The 24223-nt window shown below is 37.1% G+C and overlaps 1 protein-coding gene across 2 annotated transcripts in view; it reads left to right on the top strand.

Annotated features, from left to right (window-relative positions):
* Nucleotides 1–5644: 5644 nt before the first annotated feature.
* CTNNA3 (catenin alpha 3) overlaps nucleotides 5645–24223 on the top strand; it is a gene marked incomplete at both ends in the record, with an annotated part of 1656346 nt that continues 1637767 nt past the window's right edge. Inside the window, one exon of one of the 2 annotated variants that reach the window (XM_080694112.1) lies at nucleotides 5645–5749. In XM_080694112.1, the coding sequence (XP_080550238.1) occupies nucleotides 5651–5749 (99 nt within the window). The remainder of the gene's footprint in view (nucleotides 5750–24223) is intronic. The other variant, XM_080694111.1, reaches the window with a different exon arrangement.

Genomic DNA, 24223 nt, shown 5'->3' with positions numbered 1-24223 from the left:
ACGTGCGGGCACATGTGCTCACATAGAAATATGTGTTAAGATAAACTAATTTAAATTGATTCAAGTTCAATTTCAAGTAGGAGATAAAGTGAAAATTCAGCCATTGTAGACAAAGATAGTATGCACAGAAAGAATGAGTCCACGTGGGTGGATGGGTAGGCTTGCTCTGTTCTGAGGTCTATCCATGGAAATATCTACTACTAGAGATTTTTTTTCTCCTTCCTTAGATTCTTCCTTAGATTATTCTAGCCTCTCTCCAAACCTGTGCTTTTCCCATGTTAGAAAACCATCTCGAATGGATAGAAGTTCAAACGTGACAGATTTACATTCAACATAAGGAAGAACTTTACCAAAATAGTCACCAGCATCTAAGGGCATGGTGAGCCCCGGGTCATTTCTGTTCACCCAAGCCCAGTGCGTTGTTGAAATGAAAGCTGTTATACCCAGTATTTTTGAATGTTTGGGAGATACTCTCTTACTCTTAAGATTTTACAGGTTATAAAGTGCAAATGCCTTGGAATGTCGCACCCACCACCTAGAAGGAGTTTGGTTTGGATTCATGTTGTGATATTGCTGTAAGAGATCGGTAACAATTTGTTAGACTTTGACCTTGATTCAACTCCATTTGCAAAATTCTGCAGTTTTCTAACTCTTATTGCCCTGATCTCCAATCAATCAGGATTACTGAACAGGACAGATACAAAAGATCAGAAAGATTTTTATAAGAAATAGCATTTATTTAAGGAAAAATAACTCTGTGTAGCCAAGGTTCTTCAAGAACTTGTTGCTTTATTATTTTATAAATTTTACCATGGAAAGTGAACTTTTGAACAACTTTCTTCACTTAATGTGTATTAAAGATATGAACACAAACTTAGAAGATAATAGGTTTCTCTTTTAATTTTTGACTGAAAAACCTTCTAGAAGGAATATATATGATATGGATAATTTTTATTCTTAAATTTCCCTCCTTACATCCAATTTTTGGTGTGTGGTGTAACTTTGGAAACCTAGTGTGAATTCTGCAGTGAAATGATATGTTTTTAAAGGCTGTGAAGGTTCATTTAGATCTCATTTTAGTTCACAACAGTGTCCTCTATTTTTGTCCCTGAGATGAATCAACAAAGCAATATCAGAAATCTTGTTTTGTACGTAGGCTAGTATGTGTCATAAGCAGAGTAACAAATAAGCCCTTGTGAGCACTCATTTGATAGAACCCGAAGGTTATCCACTGAAAGACATATCTTGTTGCAGAGTTTGGCTCTGGGCTATGCATTAAGGTCACCAATGAAATATCCTGTCTTCAATTTAGATTTGCCTGTGTTAAAAGGAATCAAAGTGGTAGGCGGAATGATTGAAAACCACACTCAAACCAAAACTACACCAAACCCAAATATTCCAGAATGTGTGTTTAAGATAAAACATTTGGCAGTCGTGTTTGGATTCTTTTTTGAAGAACATCTTCTATATTTTAGCTGAATAGCTGAGAAAAAGACTGTTTCTAGCTTTAGGAAAGAAAAACAAAACTAGTGAAAGGGAGAGAAGGCAGTAAGAGGCTAAATTGTAGGGCTTCTGACTATATTTATATATCATATAATAATAGTAATTCACACTTTTATTTGAAAATGAATTAAAATTATATTTTTAATACAATTTGAACAATTATTTTTAAGGCAAATGACTTTTTTAAAATTAAAGAAATATCAGGCACTTTTTGTAAGTGTGATAGCTAAGCATAAACTGAGAATAAGGCCATAGTTGGCCATCTCAAAGGGGACGAAGGGTCCCTGAGTAGGCAAGTTGGGTTATGTTCAATAAGAGAACTATCTAGAAATGTGCCACGTTTCAGAAAATGTGCTCTAAGTAATTAACGATGCTGGTGTTTTAAAAGTAAAACCATCAACATTTATTATAGTTTTCATTTAGAGGAATATATGTATTTGTATATTATAATTATTAGAAAACATGGCTAGAGTAACTCTAGGACACTTAACACAAGTGGTCCTTTTCTTTTCACTTTAAATGACTTATTATAACTTCCTATATTGATTAGAAATGTTTAATGTTTTTATACTATACATAAAGTGATTAGTATGCATTAGTGTTTTTAATAGTATAGAAGCCCTTGGAGGATATAATTGGACTTAAATGCTTTTATAAATTATTAAATTTTTTCATAATTGGTTCCTTTGAGACTTTTAATATAATTTTCTTTGTTTTTGATATTAAGCTTTGCTGAAGACACATGAAAGAATTAGAATTACTACAAGGGCATTTGATTATAAGTATATTTGAAAAACATTCCTTTGATTATGCATAAATACTATATTAAGTCACTGGGGACAGTCTTTTGAAAAATTCTCGTTATTCTCAGGAATACTTCAAATAACTGTTTTTATATTAAGAAAACAGTGGAGTGTGATCATGTAGCATAACAGCTGAAGAGTAGAATCTGCAGTGTTTGCCTCTATTTTTCTTTAAACAAACTGTATTAATCTCACAGTTAGAGTACATCAAGATAAGATGTATCAATAAGGATACCTTTTGGGTTACAGATGGTTTTGTCCCTCTCTCTGGATGTGTGGCAGGTATACAGTTGGGAAGGGTCTTGGTGAAGCCCTGATCTTTTCACTCACTCATAGGGGTCGACAGAGATCATGAATATCTGTGAGTACATACATTAGCATATGTACGGGTCCAGGGGAAGGAGCCAGTAGAGAGGAAAAAGCTGACAGACACAGAGGTGCTGATTTTATGGATCTAGGCCTGGGGTAGGAGAAAAAGGCTGGAGGCAAATGGGGGTTGACTCTCAGGGGAGAGAGTTTGGAGAGAATACAGGCTCTGCCCTGATATTTTGATTTATATTTTAGGGGTTGGAGAGAGGTATAAGAAAAAAATAATTCTTCTAGAATCATTGAAATTGAGAGGAGAACTGAAAGGATTGATCCTGGATAAGAGAGATACCATTTCTGGGAATTGTGGCGCATGCTTGTAATCCCACTACTTGGGAGGTGGAAACAGGAGGATCACAGGTTCAAGGCCAGCCTCAGCAACTTAGCGAGACTCTGTTTCAAAATAAAAAATAAAATAAGGCTGAGGATATACCTCAGATGCAGAATTCCCTGGCTTCAATCCCCAGTACCACAAGGGAAATAAAATAAATAAAATGAGAGATACCATGCGAATATGTTCTTCCATCCATCTGTCCATCCATCCACTTATTGTTCATTTATAATTAGTCGATTAAAAAGAAAATAATTCTGTCTCATATCTAAAATAGTAAACAAGCTGGGCATGGTGGCACAGGCTTCTAATCCCAGCATTCGGGAGGTGGAGACCGGAGGATCGCGGTTCATGGACAGCCTCAGCTACTTAGCGAGGCCCTTCGCAACTCAGTAAGACCTTGTTTCAAAAAATAAAAAAAGACTATTAAAATAGGTTTGGGGGTGTAGCTTGGAGGTACAGTGACCCTGGGTTCCATCTCCAGTACTGCAAAAAGAAAAAAAAAGTAAACAAAACAACTAAAATAAGCATAGTACTTTCTTTTTTGTTGTTGTTTCTATGGGCTTAATAGGGAATATCGGGATATTCAGGGGCAGGTCTTTAATGTTTTCTTAGCCTAAAAATATAGGAAACTATAGAAGAAATAAGTAGAAGTTAAGTGGGAGAGATTTGCATTGATAGATACATGTTTTTGTGGGCTACAAACTTTTTGGTTTTAAAAATAGATCAAGATGTATATAGCAGAGACTTTTTTTGTGTGTGTGGTATTAGGGATGGAATCCAGGGGAATTCTAATTTTGAGCCTCAACCTTAGCCTTGTTTTTTTTTAAAAAAATTTTATTTAGATACAGGGTCTCACAGGTTGATGAGAGTCTCACATCCTCTAACCTGTGATCGATGTGGTTTTGTGGGACTAGTGATTTGGGTAATGTAAGGTGTGGGTGCAGAGGGATGACTTGCAGACCTTACAGGTAATAGCCTTCATAACTGATAAGTGCATCAAACCTCAATCTGAATATATTATGATATGCCACTTATGATCATTTGATTATATGATTAAGAATATATGAGCCAGAGGCTGAGACAGGAGGATCACAGGTTCGCGGCCAGCCTCAGCTACTTAGTGAGCCCCTCTGCAACTTAGTGAGACCCTGTTCCAAAGTAAATAATAAAAAATAGGGCTTGGGGTGTAGAATTCCCCTGGATTCAATCTCCAGAACCACTACACACACACACACACACACACACACACACACACACACACACACATATATATGAGCCAGGCATGGTGGCACAAGCCTAAAATCCTAGTATGTTGGAGGATGAGCCAAGAGTATTGCATGTTGAAGACAGCCTCTAAAACTTGCAAGACTCTCAGTAACCTAGTGAGTTACTCTCAGTAACCATATATATATATGTATATATATATTATATGTATATATGTATGTGTGTATATATATATATTTTGTCTTATATAAAAATCTCACTGAATTGAGTTTTTTTTTGGTGTTGTTTTAGAACTGGGGATTGAATCCAAGGACATTCTACTCTGAGTTATACCCTCAGCCCCTCTTTTACTTTTCATTTTGATACAGGGTATTGCTAAATTTTCCAGTGTGGTCTGAAATTTGCCATTCTCCTGTCTCAGCCTCCAACATACTGGGATTTCAGGTGTGCACCCCATGCCTGGCACTAAGCTAAATTTTATAGGATAATGTGATACCTTAAAATGGCATATAACTATTATTTTTTCTAACTACTCTTGTGTAAATATCAATATTGTATCATAGGCCTCTTGTCTTTTTCTATAACTATGCCAACTCATTAGTTTTCTTTTCTATATATGAAGAAAAATGCAGCTGGGCATGATGGTGTATATCTACAATCTCAGTACTTGGTAGAGTGAGACAAGAGATTCATAGGTTTTTGGATATCCTCAGCAACCTAGAGAGACTCTCAGCAACCTAGCAAGACCATTTTTAAAATAAAATAAAATAAAAAATGTAATTCAAAGGTAGAAAGCCCCTAGCTTCAATACTCAATATCCAATACTACACATGCACACACGCACGCATGCCTACACACACACACACACACACACACACACACACACACACACACACACAAGTAAATTTCCCCTACTTGCAATCAAAATCATCAAATAACCTCCAAAACAACTATAAACATAACACATGTCTTCCAAAGTTCTGCCTGGCTTCTCATCTAAGTCATCATTAGTAAGAACAGGCAAAATATATGTGTGGGTTGCTTCTGTGCTATGATTTCATGGTAGTCAAAGGACTTGCTGTACAATAGATCTTGCCAAGTTAGCAGTTCTTTTTATTTAAGTCTATTGATCAAATGCAAACCTATTCCATAAATTTTTAATTGAGTCATGAGTTTACTAGCATAGATTAATTTGTTAGAGCACCTATGCCCAGACAGTATGATCTCAGAGAACAGTTGGGGAATATCTTGTTACTTCGATGGTGAATTTGGCACTCTGGTCCTCTGAAGGCTATAGCTGATATCAGAAAGAGGTGTTGAGTATATCTCATCTACCCCCTAATTTTCATGAATGCTTCTCTTTAGAAAGTATTTTTCTTTACCAATAAGCATTGTTTTTGTGTGTTTGTGCACAGGAAGCATGTCAACCAAAACACCAGTCACACTGAATATCAACCCTCAGGACCTGCAGGTCCAAACATTCACCGTAGAGAAGCTACTGGAGCCTCTCATCATCCAGGTATTGAAACCATGGAGATTACAATGGGCAACATGGCAGAGAAACAGCATTCTCTCTCTCTCTCTCTCTCTCTCTCTCTCTCTCTCTCTCTCTCTCTCTCTCTCCTCTTCTCTCTCTCTCCATATATATATATATATATATATATATATATATATATATATATTATATGTGTGTGTGTGTGTATTTTATAGTACCTTTATATAAATTAACTTATTTGACAGTTATGAAAACTGAATGAGGCAGGGAGCATGGTTAAAGCCATCTTTATTATAGAGAGAAATGGGGTGATTTGCCCTGGGAGACACAGTGGTTAACTTGTCAAATAGGAAACTGTCTTTAAAATACCAGAATCTATGAGAAAAGCAGGTATTTAAATAAATTATTTGATAAAATGCTGTATAAAATGAATACTACTTTGGTAATGTAGATAATGACTCTCTGACTTATCCAGATTTTATATGTTAGATTTTCTTAAAGTAGAGTTTGAAGGAACTTCTATAGTGTATAGATTTAAGTTTTTTTCCTTATCCCAAAATTTTTGCTGGAATTCCTTTTAAGCGTCTCTTATATCTTTTGTCCCTTTCTCTAGGACTCAAAGCACTCAAGGTTTATTTGGATGAAAAACTACAGCCTTACACTTAAGCTGGGTGTGGTGGGGCACACCTGTAATACCAATACTTGGGAAGCTGAGACCATAGAATCGCAGGTTCACGGCTAGTCTCAGCAACCTCATGAGGCTCTCCCCAACTTACTGAGACCCTGTTTCAAAATAAAAAATAAAAATAGGGCTGGAGTGTGCAATTCCCAGTACTAAACACACACACACACACACACACACACACACACACACACACACACACACAGAGTTCTGTTTATATTCTCTGTGAGATGGATAGTAGGGAGGGAAGGACCTCTGAGAATAGTCTTTGTGTACAAGTTAAGATTTGCTACTGGGAAAACAATTCAAAACATGCACCTCCATTATGACAGCTCAATTCTTAACTTTGGCAGTCGTAACTAATATCTGGTATAAAATTAATGTTGGATGTGACTGTGGAGACACCATTAAAGTTCCTGTTTTAGTTACCCATACAGTGATTTCATGTTAAGAAGAGAAAACAACACTGCTTATTTATTATTTTTCTGATAGAGTTTATTGAAAAATGGAAAATTGCCGGGCATGGTGGCACACGCTTGTAATCCCCGCGCTTGGGAGGCAGAGACAGGAGGATCGCGCAGGTTTGAAGCCAGCCGTGTGTGCTGGCTTAGGAGACCCTGTTTCCACATAAAAATGTAAAAATAGGTCTGAGAGTGTAGCCCGGAGGTAGAAGGGCTTCTAGGAACCCCAGTACTACCAAAAAAAAAAAAAAAAAGGAAAATCCAACAAATAAACACCATGGGGGAAACACACACACACACACACACACACACACACACACACACACACACACGGGGAGAGAGAGACAGAGACAGACAGAGACAGAGACAGAGAGAGAATTAAAAAAACACATTCAATTTTGTTACCAAGGGATAAACATTATTATTATTATTTTTTTTTATTTTTTTTATCTTTTTTTATAACAATTTTTTTATTGAACATAAATAGTATACATTTACACTATATTTGGTGCCCTCCCCCCGCCCACATTCCCCCCCCCCACCAATGGTTGTCCAGGTTAACCATGTCTTATTCATAATTTTACACATGTTCAAGTGTAGACCCTTATTAATCGAGACCGGCCTTCCTCCTCTCCTATCTTACCATCCAAACTTAGCTAGTATTTCCCCTTCAATATCTGGAGTCCCTCTGGTATTCTTTGTGTTTCCTAGTTTGGGCATATTAGAGGAAACATATAAACATTATTATTTTGATGATTAACTCCTAATACAGTAAAATTATTGGTGATTCTGTTTTCCTTTTAGTACTTTAAAATATAAAGAATGAGTATCTTTTATATGTACATAAAGAATACACTTATACAAATGGCATATACATACACATATACTTACATACATGTGTGTGTGTGTATTAGTCCCCATTCTTGAAGAATCATTTAATAAATTAGCTAATTAATCTATATCATATGGCTTCACCCTAGTAATTATTTTTGAGGTGCTGGAGATTGAACCCAGGGGCATTCTACTTCTGAGCTATACCCCTAGCTCTATTTTTTATTCTTTATTTTGAAACAGGGTCTCACTAAGTTGCAGAGGGCCTAAGTAGCTGAGGCTGGCCATGAACTTGTAATCCTCCTGTCTCAGCCTCCCAAGTACTGGAATTACAAGCATTAGACACCATGCCCGCTCTCACCATAGTATTTTTTTTTTTTTTTTTTTTTTTTTGGTGGTACTGGGGTTCCTGAAAGCCCTTCTACCTCCGGGCTACACTCCCAGACCCATTTTTACATCTTTTTTTATTTGGAAACAGGGTCTCTTAAGCCAGTGCCGCTGGCTTTGAACCTGTGCGATCCTCCTGTCTCTGCCTCCCAGATGCGGGGATTACAAGTGTGTGCCACCACGCCCGGCTACCATAGTATTTTAATATAGCCTCGTTTGGAATACTAGGTTGTTCCTATTTTTTCTTTACTATTATAATACTGAACATTTTTGTCATCAATTTGGATGATTTTCCTAGGATTAGTTACTAAATGTAAAAGTAGGGGACAAGGCACAACATTTTTAATACTTTTTCATATATATCACCAAGGTTTTTGGGAAAGTTTTAATGAGTTCTTATAACCCATTTGAGATTTTATTCTTATATAATAGTAAGGATGGGAGTAGGGAAATGACTTTCATTTTGTAGATAGCTGTATTGATGTCACTGAGTGAGCCTCATTTGTTCCATGACAATGAGACATTTCTATGGGTCACTTAGGACTTGCTAAACATAGAGGATGCTGAAATGTTGTTTATGAATGGAGAAGGTATTGTGGAGAAACCACTTCTTATATTCAGACAGAAAATAATAGATGTTTTGTTTTAGTCATGTACATTGCTATAACAGTCAATACAAATTTACATTAAAGGGTATGTTGGTCATAATGTGTACATGCTTGTGTGTGTCTGTGTGTGTGTGTGTGTGTGTGTGTGTGTTTTCTGGCATGTTATAAAACTATTATAGCCATCTCTCTAACTGTTTATTGATTCTACCTAGAAAAATAAGAAGGGTGAAAAATGACCTGATTTGATTTTATTTAATTGGAAGAAGTGTAACTTTTTGTGTGTATGGTGCTGGGGTTTGAACCCACAGGCATTATATCTCTGAGCTATACCTCCAGCCCTACTTTATTTTTTATTTGGAAATAGGGTCTCACTAAGTTGCTGAGGCCGGCTTTGCACCTTTGATTCTCTTGTCTCAGCCTCTCAAATACTAGGATTACAGGCATGTGCTACCATGCCCAGCAAACTAACTTTTTAAAAAGTATGATTATGATAATTTTAGGAGCACCTAGATTCAGACTAGTAAGTATATGAGTCAAAGAAAGGTAACTCAGAACCTGTTTTATACAGGTAGTTTTGTTACATGCTAATATAATGCTAATTTTTATTTTTATTTATTACTGGGCGTGGTGGTGCACACTTGTAATCCCAGCATTTGGGAGGCTGAAATGGAAGGATCTGGGTTCTTGGACAGCCTCAGCTACTTAGTGAGGTCCTTTGCAACCTAGTGAGGCCCTGTTTAAAAATAAAGAATAAAAAATAGGACTGGAGGTATAGCTTGGAGGTAGAATGCCTCTGGATTCCATCCCCAGTACTGCCAAAATTTGTTTTTTAAATTGTTATTAATGTTTTTGAAAATGTTCATTGATTTCTTAAAAGTGGTTTGGAATTTTGATTCACCAATATCCCAGTTACAAAAAAGTTTGTAGTTCTTAGCAATATTCAAATCATATGAAATTAAAATATTATTTATTGATTATTTACTGTATGCAAAAATTATCTCATACAACAGAATTTTAGTACAACAAAATTACATGAATACATACTTGATTTTCTTTTCTTTCTTTCTTTCTTTCTTTTTTTTTTTTTTTTTTGGTGGTACTGGGGTTCCTGGAAACCCTTCTACTCCGGGCTATACTCCAAGACCTATTTTATATATTTTTTCTATTTGGAAACAGGGTCTCTTAAGCCAGTGCGGCTGGCTTCGAACCTGTGTGATCCTCCTGTCTCCATCTCCAAAATGCGGGGATTACAATTGTGTGCCACCACGCCTGGCTACATACTTGATTTTTATTATAAAAGGATTATTCTTATAAAAAGCAGGACATTTTAAAATCAAAGTGTTACAGTTTTAACATAACTGACATTGTTGATTTGATGCTCAGCATTCTTTTATCTGATACTTTGGTCTTGTATCAAATTATATTAAAGCTGATCTCTCTAGGATAACATTATGCTAAATGTCTTATTACATTCTTTTGTCAAAGAGTATTTATTTTTATTTAAGAATACTTTATTGAAAAGGTTATATTTATATTCAGGATGTACAACATGATGATTTAATATATGTATACATTATGTAATGACTACCACAGTCAAATTAATTAACACATCCATCATCATCCATTATTATCTTTTTGTATGTGTGTGGTAAAAATATTTAAAATCTACTCTTACCTGGTGCCGGGACCAGCAGCTGGCATCAGAGCCTTCCATGAGGCAAGGCCGTTACTGAGGCCTCCGAGGCCGGATTGGAGCCTGCCGAGGGGTTAGACCGGGGCTGGGGCCAGCGAGGCCGTCATGGGAGCCTGCCGTGAGGCAAGGCCGGTGCTGGGGCCTCCGAGGCCGGGATTGGAGACTGCCGAGGGGTTAGGCCGGTGTCAGGGCCAGCAAGGCCAGGATCGGAGCTCACTGTGAGGCAAGGTCGGTGCTGGGGCCTCCGAGGCCGGGATCGGAGCCTGCCGAGGGGTTAGGCCGATGCCGAGGGGTTAAGCCGATGCCGGGGCCAACGGCTGGCATCGGAGCCTGACAGGAGGCAAGGCTGCTACTGGGGCCTCCGAGGCTTGGATTGGAGCCTGCCGAGGGGTTAGGCTGGTGCTGGGGCCAGTGAGGCCGGGATCGGAGCCTGCCGTGAGGCTAGGCTTGTGCTGGGGCCTCTGAGGTCGGGATCGGAGCCTGCCGAGGGGTTAGGCCGGTACCAAATTTCAAGTATATAATACAATTTCATTAACTATAGTTACTTATTTATCTTATAAATGAAAGTTTATACACTTTAATCATTGTCTTCCCATTTCCAATATCCCTCCATTCCCTGGCCCCCTGGACATCACCATTTTACTATGCTTCTATGATTCCACATATAAGTGACATCACACAGTATTTGTCTTTCTGTGTCTGCTTATTTCATTTTGTATAAAGTCTGTAGGTTCATCTAAGTTGGCAAATAGCAAGATTTCCTTTGTTAAAAATGACTTGATTGCCGGTCATGGTGGTGAACGCTTGTAATTTCAGACTTGGGATGACAATAGGTTCAAAGCCAGCCTCAGCAACTTAGGCTCTTAGAATGTTAGTAAGACTCTGTTTCCAAATAAAAAATAAAAAAGGTCTGGAGGTGTAGCACAGAGGTAGAAAGCCTCTGGGTTTCATCCCCAGTAACTAGCATGCGTGAAAGTGCGCGCACACACACACACACACACACACACACACACACACACACACACATGCTTGATATAAATATATGTATAGATATCACATTTTATTTATTAATTCATCTATTATTAGACTCTTGGGTTGTTTCCAAATTATTTCAAAGAGTGAATAGTTACATAGTTTAAGTGTCTGATGCAGTCTCTAATTACATTGGTAAACATTCTAACAGAAGTTCACAATTTTTAAGTTTATCCTGCCATTGAATAGTTTTCAATTTAGTAGCCCCATTAATACAATTCTTAACTTTTCTCATTGTCTTTGTGTGATATTTCTGTTCTTTCAAGGTTCCACAGAAAGTACTTACCATCTCTGTATATAATTCAAAGTCAAAATTACATTTTAATTTTTGGAGTAATTGGTCATAGATAACTATTATATGACTCCAACTTCTAAATTCATTTATTCATAAATCTTTACCTGCTCTTCATATCACTACTAGAGTCTTACCTACTGAACCTGATTTATCTTTAATCTATTTTTTTTCTTAGGCAAGGTAAATCACTAGATCATTTTTCAGAGATGTTCAGCCTGAGATGTATTTCAATCATTCACTTTCGCTTCCTCTGTGTGATAACTTATACAGTTGCATCCCTATGTAATAAATTCCTCCAATGGATCAGAAATAATTTTTTCTCAGCAATTACATTTTTATGATTGCAACTGTAGGCATCTTCACTTTATCATTTTCAAGATCCAAGTTTGGCAGAGCAATGCAGAAAGTCTATTTATGTAGAATTGTGCTTGAAAATTTACATCTCTATGTTGTATACTCTCTGAAGGGAATATAAACTGCTAGATCATGCTACAGTCATTACATAATTTTATTTGCCACAAAATATAATTTGCCATGTATCAGATTTATGTTGAATGTGAGTTAAAGGAATTTATATACTCAAAATCTCAAAATAAAAAAATAACAAATTTCTTATAATGTGTTATTTCTTACAAAATTTCTTTTATGCAAAGGTTCAAATGTATTTTCTGATATAAATATATGCCATTTTAGGAGGTAAATCATTAGATCAACAGTAGTAAACATATTTTCTTGCTTTCACACCTAATTCTTTTTTGTGTATGTGTGTGGGACTGGAGACTGAACCTAGGGACATCCTACTTCTAAGTTACATCCTAATCCTTTCTATTTTTTTTATTTTGAAATAAGTGTCACTAGGTTGCTGAGAGTATTGTTATGTTGCTGAGGCTGGGCTCAAAACTGAGATCCTCCTAGGTACTGAGATTACAGGTGTGTGCCACCACACCTGGCTCCACCCCTAATTCATTTCTTCTTTCCTTTTTTGGCACACGAGATTGAATCCAGATGCTTTCTACAGGATACACCCCGACCCTTCCTATTTTTTAAAAGTTTGAAACAGGATCTTGCTGAGTTGCTGAGCCTGACTTAGAATCTGTGATATTTCTGTCTCAGCCTCCTAAATATTGGGTTTATAGGCAGCTACTATCATGACTGGCTTCACCCCTAACTCTTTTAGGACCTCTTGGCCCATTCCCTATTTCCACCTCCATAGTGTCTTCCATTTATTTTTCAGGGAGTTCCATTAGGTATAGTTTTTATTATAATCTGTGATACTGGGTCAACTTTTGGATATCTGGTAACTTCTGAATCGGTTAGCATGAGCAAGGTTATGTTGCGATCAGAAGACAACTGTCAGATCTTAGGAAAAGTGTATTTCCTGTTTAAGCTCTTTGTTAGTTGACTGGAGGCTCTGCTCAGTACAGCCACTCAAGATTTGAGGCTAAGGTAGACTTTATCTCACCATGAACTTTTGTGGTCATTGCAAAAGGACAGGAGACCATGATATATCATGCAAGGGCTCCTAGCATGTCCACCTAAATGCGACATATAGTAGTTCTACTCGGGTTGCTTCTGTCAAAGCAAGTCATGTGGCCAAAGTGGATGTTAAAAAACCAACAAAGAGCCCCAAATACAAAGTGTTTTCTCCAACACATGTATTTATCATCTTTGTTAAAAATCAATTGTCTATAAGTGTGTGGATTTGTTTCTGTATCTTCTGTTCCATTGATCTATGTGTCTATTTTTGTACCAATATCATGCTGTTTTCTTTACTAGAGCTCTGTACTATAATTTGAAATAAGGAATTGTGATACCTCCTGCATGGTTCTTATTGCTGAGAATTGCTTTGGCTATTCTGAGTCTTTCATTTCTCTATACAAAATTTAGAATTGATTTTCCTAGATCTAGGTGAAGAATGACATTAATATTTTGATAAGGTTTATGTTGACTCTGTAGATCTTTCTTGTTAGGCCATTTTGATAATATTTATTTTGCCTATCCAAGAGCATGATAAATCTTTCCTAGTGTTTTATAATTTTCATTGTAGAGGTCTTTTATTTCCTTGGCTAGATTTATTACTAGATATTTTATTGTTTTGAGGTTATTATGAATGGACTTATTTCTGTATTTCTTTTTCAGTGGATTTGTGGTCGCATATAGAAAAGCTATTGATTTTTTTTTATATTGATTTTGTATCCTGCTAGTTTGCTGAATTTGCTAACCAGTTCTAGAAATCTTTTGGTGTAGTTTTTTGAGGTCTTTTAAGGATAGGATTATGTCATCTGCAAATAGAGATATTTCAGTTGTTCTTTTTTATTTGAATTCTTCTCTTACATTATTGCTCTGACAAGAGACTCAAGTACTATATTGAAAAGGAGTGATGATAGGGGGAATCCTCATTTTATTCCTGATTTTAGAGGGAATTATCACAGTCCCCCCTTCAATATGATGTTGGCTTTGGGTTTATTGTACATGCCTTAATGATGTTATGTAAGTTCCTTCTATTCTGATTTTTTTGTAGTGTTTTTAACATGAATGGGTGTTGTATTTTTTCAAATGTGTTTTCAGCATCTATCAAGATGATGTTGTGATTTTGTCCTTAGTTCTATTTATGTGATGAATAGCATGTATTGAGTTGTGTATTTTGAACCAGCCTTGCATCCCTGGGATGAAACTAACTTGGTCATGGTATTTGCTTGATGTCATTTTTGAATACGTATTGCTAGTATTTTGTTTAGATTTTTGAATCTATGTTCATCAAGGATATTGGTCTGTAATTGTCTTTTCTTGAGGGATCTTTATTCAGTTTTGGTATTAAGTTGATACCAGCCTCCAAGAAGGAGTTTGAAAGAATTCTCTTTCAGTTTCACAGAATAACTTGTAAGGTATTGGGTTTAGGTCTTCTGTAATGGTTTTGTAGAATTCAGCTGGGAATCCATCTGGACCTGGGATTTTCTTTGATGGAAGGCTTTAATTGGTGTTTCTCTTTGCTTGATATTGGTTGGTTTAGGTTTTCTATATCTTCTTGGTTCAAATTAAGTAAGTTGTATATGTCTAGAATCTATCAATTTCTTCTATGTTTTCCAGTTTTCTGGCGTATAAATTTTCAAAATAGTTTCTGATGATCCTCTGATTTCTCCACTATCTGCAGTGATATCTCCTTTTTAACTCCTGATTTTAATAATTTGAGTTGATTCTCTTTTTATTTTGGTTGAGTTGGCTAAGGGTTCATCAATCTTGTCAATTTTTCAGAGAAACAGCTTTTTGTTTTATTGATTTTTTGTATTTTTGTTCTCTATTTCATTTATTTATTTAAATTTTAATTATTTTCTGCCTTTTTCTGGCTTTGAGATTAGTCTATTTCTGTTTTTTCCAGGTTCTTGAGGTGTTTCATTAGGTTATTTATTTGGTGACTTTCTGTTTTTCTTATGTGGGTACATAGTGCTATAAATTTCCTCTTAATAAGACTTTCCAAGTATCCCATAGATTTGGTATATTGTGTCTCTATTTTCTTTTAATTCTAGGATTTTTTTTTGCAATACTAGGGATTAAACCCAGGGGCATTCTACATTTGTACTACATTTCCAGCCTTGTTTTTTTATTCTTTATTTTGAAACAGGGTCTCATTAAGTTGTGGAGGGTCTCACTAAGTAGCTGAGGCTAGCTATGAACCTGTGATCCTCCTGTCTCAGCCTTCCAAGAACTGGATTACAAGCATGTGAAATGATGCCTGGCTAATTCTAGATTTAAAAAAAATTATTTCCTTATTTCTTCTCTGATCTAGTCCTCATTCAAAAGTGCATCATTTTGAGAGGTTGAGACAGGAGGATCACAGGTTTGAAGCCAGACTCAATAACTTAGTGAGATCCTCCACAATTTAGTGAGATCCTGTCTCCAAATAAATAAAATCAGGCTAGGGGTTTAGATCAGAGGTAAAAAGCCTTTGGGTTCAATCCCTGATACCACACACACACACACACACACAAAGTGTATCATTTAGTTCCCATGTATTTATGTAACTTATTATCATCTTATTATTGATTTCTACTTTAATTCCATTATGATCTGAAAAGATTCAGAGAATTATGTTACATATATTGAATTTACTGGTACTTGCTCTGTGGCCTAGGATGTGGTCTATTTTGGAGGAGATTTCATGAGCAGCTCAGAGAAATGTGTATTTAGTTGTTGTTGGTTTTAACATCTGTACATGTGTGTTTGGTTCATTTTGTTTATAGCATTCTTTAGGTGTTAAGAGTCTTTACTCATCTTTTCCTGGAAAATTGATCTAGTGGTGTGAACAGTATGTTGAAGTCTCCCAGTATTACAGTATTTGTGTTTATTTGAGACCTAATGTCCTGAAGAGTTTGTTTTATAAAAGTAGGTACACCTCATTTGGGGCATAAAAATTTACTATCGCTACATCTTCTTGTTGGACTTTTCCTTTTATTAGTAATAAGTGACCATCTTTGTCTCTTTTTATAAATTTTAGCATGCAGTCCACTTTGTAAGATATGAGTGTTACTACTTCTGCTTGTTTTTAGTCTCCATTTGCATGATTTTTTTTTATCCTTTCACCTTTAGCCAATGGGTATCTTTGCCTATAACATGAACTTCTTGCAAGCATCATATAGTTGGATTATGTTCTTTAATCCATATTGCCAGTCTACACCTTTTAATTGGGGAGTTGAGACCTTTGGTAGTCAGTGTTATTATTGAAAGATGATTCTTGCTTCCTCTCACTTTGCGATCTATTTTTCTGTTTGATGTAGTATTATTTATCCTTTACTTTGTTGCCCATATTGTGGAGTTCACCCCTTCTCTGATTCTGATATTTACTTCTTTTCTCTTCTTTGTTTCTGTTTCTTTTAGTATTTTGTCTAGTACTGACTTGGTAGTCATGAATTCTTTTAATTTATACTTATCTTGGAAGTTTTTTTTATTTCTTTATCAGTTTTGAATTATATCTTTGCTGGATATAGTAGTCTTGTTTGAAAATTGTTTTCTTTTAGAATATGAAGTACATTATATCAGCCCACCATGGCTTTCATGACATGGATTGAAACATTTGGAGTGATTCTTATTGTTTTCCCCTGAATGTTGCTTTTGTTCTTGATGCTTTTCAGATTTTTTTCTTGGCCTTTATGTTTGTCATTTTGATTATTATGTGGCATGGAGAAGTTCTTTTTTGATCTTGTCTTGTTGGTGTTCTGAATGTCTCCTGTACATGGATGTCCAAGTCTTTTCTATCAAATTCCTTGATATTATATCTCTGAAGAAGTTTCTAATACCCTTGGTTTGTGCTTCTAGACCTTCAATGCCTATTATTTGTAAATTAGTTCATTTTATATTACCTAATATTTCTTAAGTGTTCTGGTCATGTTGTTGTCTTCTCTATATTGTTGATTGTGTGGTCAATTTTGAATAAGCTGTCTTCCAAGAGTGAAACTATTTTCCACATGGTCTGGCCTGCCAGAAGTGGTTTCTATTGAAGTCTCTTATTTTTTGAGTCCCTAATTTTGCTTAAAGCCTCTTTTTTGTTTTTTATTTAGGGCCCCAATTTTTCTGTGCATATGTTCTTTCACTTCCTATACACTGCCTCTGATTTCATTTCAAAGGCCTTTGTCATATTGAAAATAAAAATTCTGAATTCTCCTTCTGGCAATTCCTGCAGCTCAGTTTTGGTGATCTCCTGTGTTGTTGAGTTGTAGGAGTTTATTGTTTCCTTGCTGATCTTTATTTTCATGTTTTCAGAGTTCTCAGGTTTGTATTTCTGTTGTCTTAGTATCTTCTTCCTTTTTATGTGAGGGTTTTGTGTCTATTTGTTACTCCTTTATAATAAGGCACATGCTGTCTTATATCTGTTTCATATAATCAGACTTTTTGAGTTTGTCTCCCAGAGTCTCTCTATATAGTTTTTAGTATAGGCAAACAGGAGTCTCTGATCAGCTGATGGTCATTGTGTTCGCCAGGCCCATTCTTCATAGGGCATGTGACTATGATGTTCTATTCAGAGCCTGCAGGCTGCTGGTTGGGATTTATTGCCCCACAGACACCACCACCACTCTGCAAATTGTGAATGAGTGTAACTTTGCAGAGTATTGACCTCTGACCTCCATGGTCACTGGGCTTAAGGCCAGTAGGGCTAGAGATTATTCTGTTCTGAGCTTGTGGCCTTGCTAGCTGAGCTTTGATGGCCCAGGGACATCACATGTAGTGCTGTCAACACTGCTCTGTGTGCATGCCAGGTCCAGACTCTTCTGGCAGAGAAAGTGTTGAGTTTTTAGCCTATAGCTGTGATCATGTGAACTCCTGCTAGCCTCTGGACTCCCTGCTTTCAGAGCCCACAATCTGGCAGGTAGAGAATATACTGTTCTGAGTCTGAAGCTTGGCTAAGTTATTTAGCCCAAGGGAAACTGCTGCTGGTCTGGGTATCTGTGATCAAATGACCTTGTTGGCTTCTGGCTTTGGTGCTTGTAGAACCCAGTCACAAGCAGATGTGACTTTATAACCTTCCAAGCCTGTAGCATGGCTGATTGAGTTATTTATGTATTTATGTATGAATGTATGTATGTATGTATGTATGTATGTATGTATGTATTTATGGTGGTACTGGGGTTCCTGGAAACCCTTCTACCTCCAGGCTACACTCCAAGATCCATTTCATATTTTTATTTGGAAACAGGGTCTCTTAGGCCAATGAGACTGGCTTTGAACCTGCACGATCCTCCCGTCTTTGCCTCTCAAGCACGGGGATTACAAGCGTACGCCACCACACCTGTCTGATTGAGTTATTTAAACCTATAGACTGCACTGCTTGAGGTCCTGTGGTGATTGCTGGAGATCATACAGGGGTGCAGTGAACTGCAGACCTTAGGTTCCTTCCACCTGAATGTCCTTAGGGACTGTTTGCTAATTCATATTTCTGAAGTTTCCAACTGTAGCTCCCATTCCCACTTCCACAGGGATGGTTTGCCAACTTGCAGACCCCTTGGGTCTATTAATTGCCATGCTAGTCCCTGTAGCCTTTCAGGCTCCTACTGGGAAGCTTTATAAACTCACAGTCTTGACCAGTGCTGCAAGTTCCCTGCAGAAAGGAATGAGTTCAGCTGCAGTGATAGGCTTTTGCTTTTCAGTTTGGCTGGTTGGTTTGTAGATTCACAGTGGTCTTGATGAGGCAGAATGTAGCCACTGGGGTTCTTGCAGGAAGTGGCATTTTTCCCACTGAATTCAGCTGCAGCCACTAGATTTTGCTGCATGGTCTGGCTGTGAAGTCTGGGGAGTCAAGTGTTGAGATATTCAAGCATGGAGAGAAGAATGAGATTGCTTTTGATGATAGTTTTCTATTGTCACTGGCTCAAAAAGATTCTGCTTCTTTGCCGAAGTTGGTCTCAGAGCTGTCAGTCCAGGAAGCAGGCTCACCAAGATGGTGCTGCCTTCACTCTCTGCTCATGAGGTGAGATGTGCAGACCTCTTTTCAGTCCTCTGCTTTTTGTGCTGCATCGGATTCTTCCATATTTTGACTTTCTTTCTTCTGTTGAGTTCTGACTGTTTTTCTTCTTTTGTCAATTCTGAGTCTTGGAGCAATCAAAACATGCTCTCTATTTTGCAATCTTATAGGCTCAAGACTTAATAAGTTTAAGAATCTTATTTTTTATGTAAGGATAAAGAAATAAACTTAATTCTGCCTAAACAATGTTTTAAAGCTTAAGGTGATTCAGTAAAGGGAGTTCTTCAATTTCTGCATTCTTTTACTGCCAGAAAATTGCTCTGATGGGAAAGTTGTTAGGCTTTAGTATTTCCTGAGAAACAAATAGTTGAGAAAAAGGAAGCTACTCCTCAAATTAAAATGAGGATAAGAAAAATTCATAATTAATTGATTAAAATAGTTTGAGTCTTTTTGGAGCATGTGTGGCAAGCATACAAAGATGCCCCACCACCGGACCTGGTAGCTTGGGAGATTAGACGTAGGAAGATGTCAGTGACTGTACTTGCTTTCCCTCTTCTCAACTTGCTTCCTAGTCCTTTAATTTTTCCATCAGATGGATTTTTTTTTTCTACTCACTCCAATGTCACTGTCCTGATCTGGGTTCTCTGACATCCCCCGTGCCACATATCTGCTCCATTTTGGTCACAGCTCATCTTTTCCTTCATGAATACAGGATGCACAGATATCCATTTCTTTCTTTCTTCTTCCTTTTTTTTTTTGGTGGTACTGGGGTTCCTGGAAGCCCTTCTACCTCCAGGATACACTCCCAGACCTATTTTTTTTTTAAATCTGGAAACAGGGTCTCTTAAGCCAGCAGGGCTGGCTCCGAACCAGCATGATCCTCCTGTCTCTGCCTCCCAAGCGTGGGGATTACAAGCATGCGCCACCACACCCGGCGCACAGATATCCATTTCTAAATTAACTTTGAGATATGACTTTTATAAGCTGATTTGATAGGCATCCAGGTGGTATAGACTGATAAATCCAGAGCCACTTGCTCTTTAAGTGGAAAATTCTAGATTGATGGGCACAATCATGGTACATCTTGCTGAAAGGACAGAAGAGTCTGTATCTCCCCAGATGTGGTCATTTTCACTGCTTGAGATGAACTCTACCTTTCATAGAGTCAGCTGGGCATTACCAGACCTGTTGAATTGCCTGAGTTATTTCATAAAGTCACCCGAGTTATTACACCCAGTTATTCTCAGGAGATACTATTGCAGGTTGAAAACTCCACATCTCTAGACAAACGGTGAGCAAACTTTCTGTACAGGTACACATAGTAAATAGTTTCAGGTTTGATGGCCATAGAGTTTCTGTTGAAACTATTCTGCTATTTTAGTGTGAAAGCAGCCATAGCCAACATGCAATCAAATGAGTGTGGCTGTATTCCAATAAAACTTTATTATTTTCTAAAGTAGGCAAGTAGCCAGATTTGGCCCCAGGTATACTTATAGGCTCCTATTCTAGATTGACTATTTTATCAGGGAGATATTCTGCACTCACTGGCTAGGAATGAGAAAGAAATAGGTAATATCTCACACACAGTCAAGAACCTCCTGTGATATAAATTGTGATGGAATGGTTTGTGTCCAAAGCCTTGGTTGGGTAAGAGTGCTAAGCAGGCACTTCAGAAAATTCCTGTGGCTATTGAGATTCTGTTATCCCAGTGTTTTTCAACCCTGGCCACACATTAAAGCCACCTGGGGAGCTTTTCAAAATACTGATGCCCAGGCGTCACACAAAATCAGTTAAATTGGAATCTCTGGGAGTAGGGCTAGGCTGTAGTTTTAAAAGCTCCCAGGTGATTATAATGTAAGAACTGCTGTGCTGGCCATTATGTTAGCCAGTAGTAAGCACTGTTCTGTCTCTTGGCCCAAGGCTTGCCCCTTCTATGTTTTTTAAAACTTATTATGGTTGAATTCACATATATATCCACTATAGTCAATGTTCTGCAAATTAAGATCTAACAAATATGGTTTATAATTTTGAAGGTGAGTTTTTTTTTTTATGGTGGGGATCACTTGTATTTTTAGCCCTAATTTGAAGAACATTATTTTTCTTCAATTTGGACACATTTTCTCACATTCTCCACCTCATATTTTTAGCATTTCTGAAGTTAGAATGCATATTATAATGGATATAAACATTTAATGTAGCTTTCTTTTTTGATACTTGTTAGAGGATTACAAATTTACCCAGAATATGCTTTATCTTTTATAAGAGACCTAATCTTCCTTATGAGGTCCTACCCACTGACAGTTGGGAGAAATGCTTTATATTTCAACCAACAAGATAGTAAGCTGAAGTGAGTCAACAAGTCAACAGTTCCTTTTGGTAAATGCCCAGTCTTTAGAAAAAATACTCAGGAGCAGCTGATGGAGGTGCGTGTGTTGCATACATGCTTATTCAATGGGAGATGGGGGCCTTTGGATGCTTATAATGGCCTTTGCCTACTTGATATCTATTGTTTCAAAGTGGCTGGTCTGGTATGGTGACCAGTCCCATACACGGTCATCTCTTAAACATCTCTGGGGATTTTTAAATGTAGTCAGTAGCCAAAAAGTTTCTCAGCTTGGTTAAGGTCCGTAGTTCTTTCATGACACCTTTAACCACGCTGTGGTCCCTGATGGTGCTTTAGGCTCTTAAGTCCCAACTACAGTGTCTGGCATCATCTGCCCACACCTCAACCTCTGTTACAAGTTCACCTTTCTCTTAACCATGGAAACTCAGAGCAGGCCCATCATCAGTGTAAGTAAGTCATACTTACACTGTGATGCCAAGATTACACTGTTTCCACCCCAAAGGTTCCTACAGAGCAGCCCAGAAAGCTATTTTTTTCCCTAGAGTCTCAAAAATAAATGGAATAAAAGTTTCTTTGCTTTCATTGTTTTCCAAATAACTGTGTTAGTTGGAAGCAAATATAGCTCCTAATTTATGTGAAGCCTCAAGAAGAAAAAGGGATATATCTGATCTGTCTCTCTCACCCATCAGCCCTTTCTTCCAATAGTTCATTGGGGCTTGGATGAGCTTCCAAATTCTTTTTCATGTATGACCAGATCTTCTGTTTCATAACACTGTGTGATCTAATCTATCAGATTTAGCGTTTGATAAGTGAAAGCCAAAAAGATTTTAAAAATTATTTTATTTTTCTTTAATGACTTTCACAATGGTTTTTTTTTTTTTTTTTTTTTTTTTTTTTTTTTTTTTTTTTTTTTTTTTGCTTAAGACCAGGAAAGTCAGCTTTGGAACACAAAGATGATCACTGGTATCTTTCTTGTGTCTGTTCTTTCTATCCTTGGGATAATAGATTTCTTAGTCTGCCTTTTGCTGCTATAACAGAATACCACAGATTTGGTAAATTATGAAACAATAGAAGTGCTGAAGGCTGGGAAGCCCAAGACTGAGGGGTTACATTTGGTGAGGCCCTCCTTGATGCATCCATAACATGGCAGAAAACATCACATATAGGGAGAGAGAGAGAGAGAGAGAGAGAGAGAGAGAGAGAGAAAAGAGAGCAAGAGAGAGAGAGAGATAGAGAGAGAAACAAAGGGCTGAACTCACTTTTATAACTAATTCACTTCTGCTGTAACAGCCCTACTATATTCATAATGTCAAAATCCTCATGACCTGATTACCTCTTAAAAGTTTCTTCTATCAGCCAGGTGTGGTGGGTTGCTTTTGTAATCCTAGTACTTGGGAGGCTGAGACAGGAGGATCCAGGTTCATGGCCAGCCTCAGATACTTAGTGAGGCCCTTCACAACTTAGTGAGACCCTGTATCAAAAATAAAGAATAAAAAATTGGTCTGGGCATATACCTTGGAGGTAGAATGCCCCTGGGTTCAATCCCCAGTACTGAAAAAAAAGTCTCTTCTATCAACAGTGTTACAGAGATAATTAAATTTCAACATGAGCTTTAGAGGAGACCTTCATAGCAATAGGCCTTTTGGTTCACAGTTGGATATTTATTGACAAAATATTACTGGTACTTAATGTTACCAAAGGAAATGGTTAAGTTGATGATATGTTATTACTGATGGCATTTTTGAATTAAGAGACTATAGTAATATCAAGGAAGGGCTCTTAAAGGTTCTTTCAGGCCTTAAAGGTCAAGCGATAGTCAATGAAATTTAATATTGGTGACAAATATTTAATTTTTACTAAAAAATAGAGACAAAAATATCTTTGTTGACTTATAGGTGGACACTAGCTAATTAATTTTAAACCAAGCATTAACACTTAACTTAATAATAGGCTGCATTCAATCACATTTGTGTTGCTGGAACATCATGAGGCCTCTGAATCTAGTCACTCTTTCCTATGGTCTTTCTTGCTAAACACATATTAGCTCTCTTATTCATATTGATAAGAAAATGATAATATGTCATCATATTTCCCTAGTATCTTCAGTAAATGGAGTTTTGTGTTAAGAGAACAAGAAAGAGTAAATCTCATGGCTAAGTTAGATAGGAAAAAAGGAATCTGGCAACAGAGAGTGGAGGTGACATGAAGAATGAGCTACTTAAATTTGTGTTGCACAGCATATTGGCAGAGATTGTTCAGGTTTTACAGTTGACAAGGTTATAAGTGATTATTAAAAAAACCAGAATATAGAATTTGGGGGTTATAACCATATTTTATCATCAGTTGCTGCTGAAAGTGGGATGTTGGGCTAGATCGACCAAGGGATCATAAGAGTACACCTAAAATGCTACATATGAGACCAACCCATTTTTTATTTTAGCATCACCATTTACATGTTTGAATTTTCCATTTCTTATTTTGTTTTCTTCAAGCATTCAAAGATTATTGATAGAAAGAAATTGTTCTTTTGTTTTTTGTACTTAGTGCCGTGTGTGTGTGTGTGTGTGTGTGTGTGTGTGTGTTTGTGTGTGTGTGTTACTGGAGACTCAACCAAGGGGCATTCTACCTCTGAGTTATACTCTCAGCCTTTTTTATTTTTTATTTTGAAATGGGAGCTAAGTTGCTGAGGTTGAGCTTGAACCTGCAATCCTCCTG

The sequence above is a fragment of the Muscardinus avellanarius genome (genome assembly GCF_963383645.1).
Source record: "Muscardinus avellanarius genome assembly, chromosome: 4".
In the NCBI taxonomy this organism is placed as follows: Eukaryota; Metazoa; Chordata; class Mammalia; order Rodentia; family Gliridae; genus Muscardinus; species Muscardinus avellanarius.
Note: the sequence above shows the minus strand (reverse complement) of the source record. Positions and strands in the feature narration are given on the sequence as shown.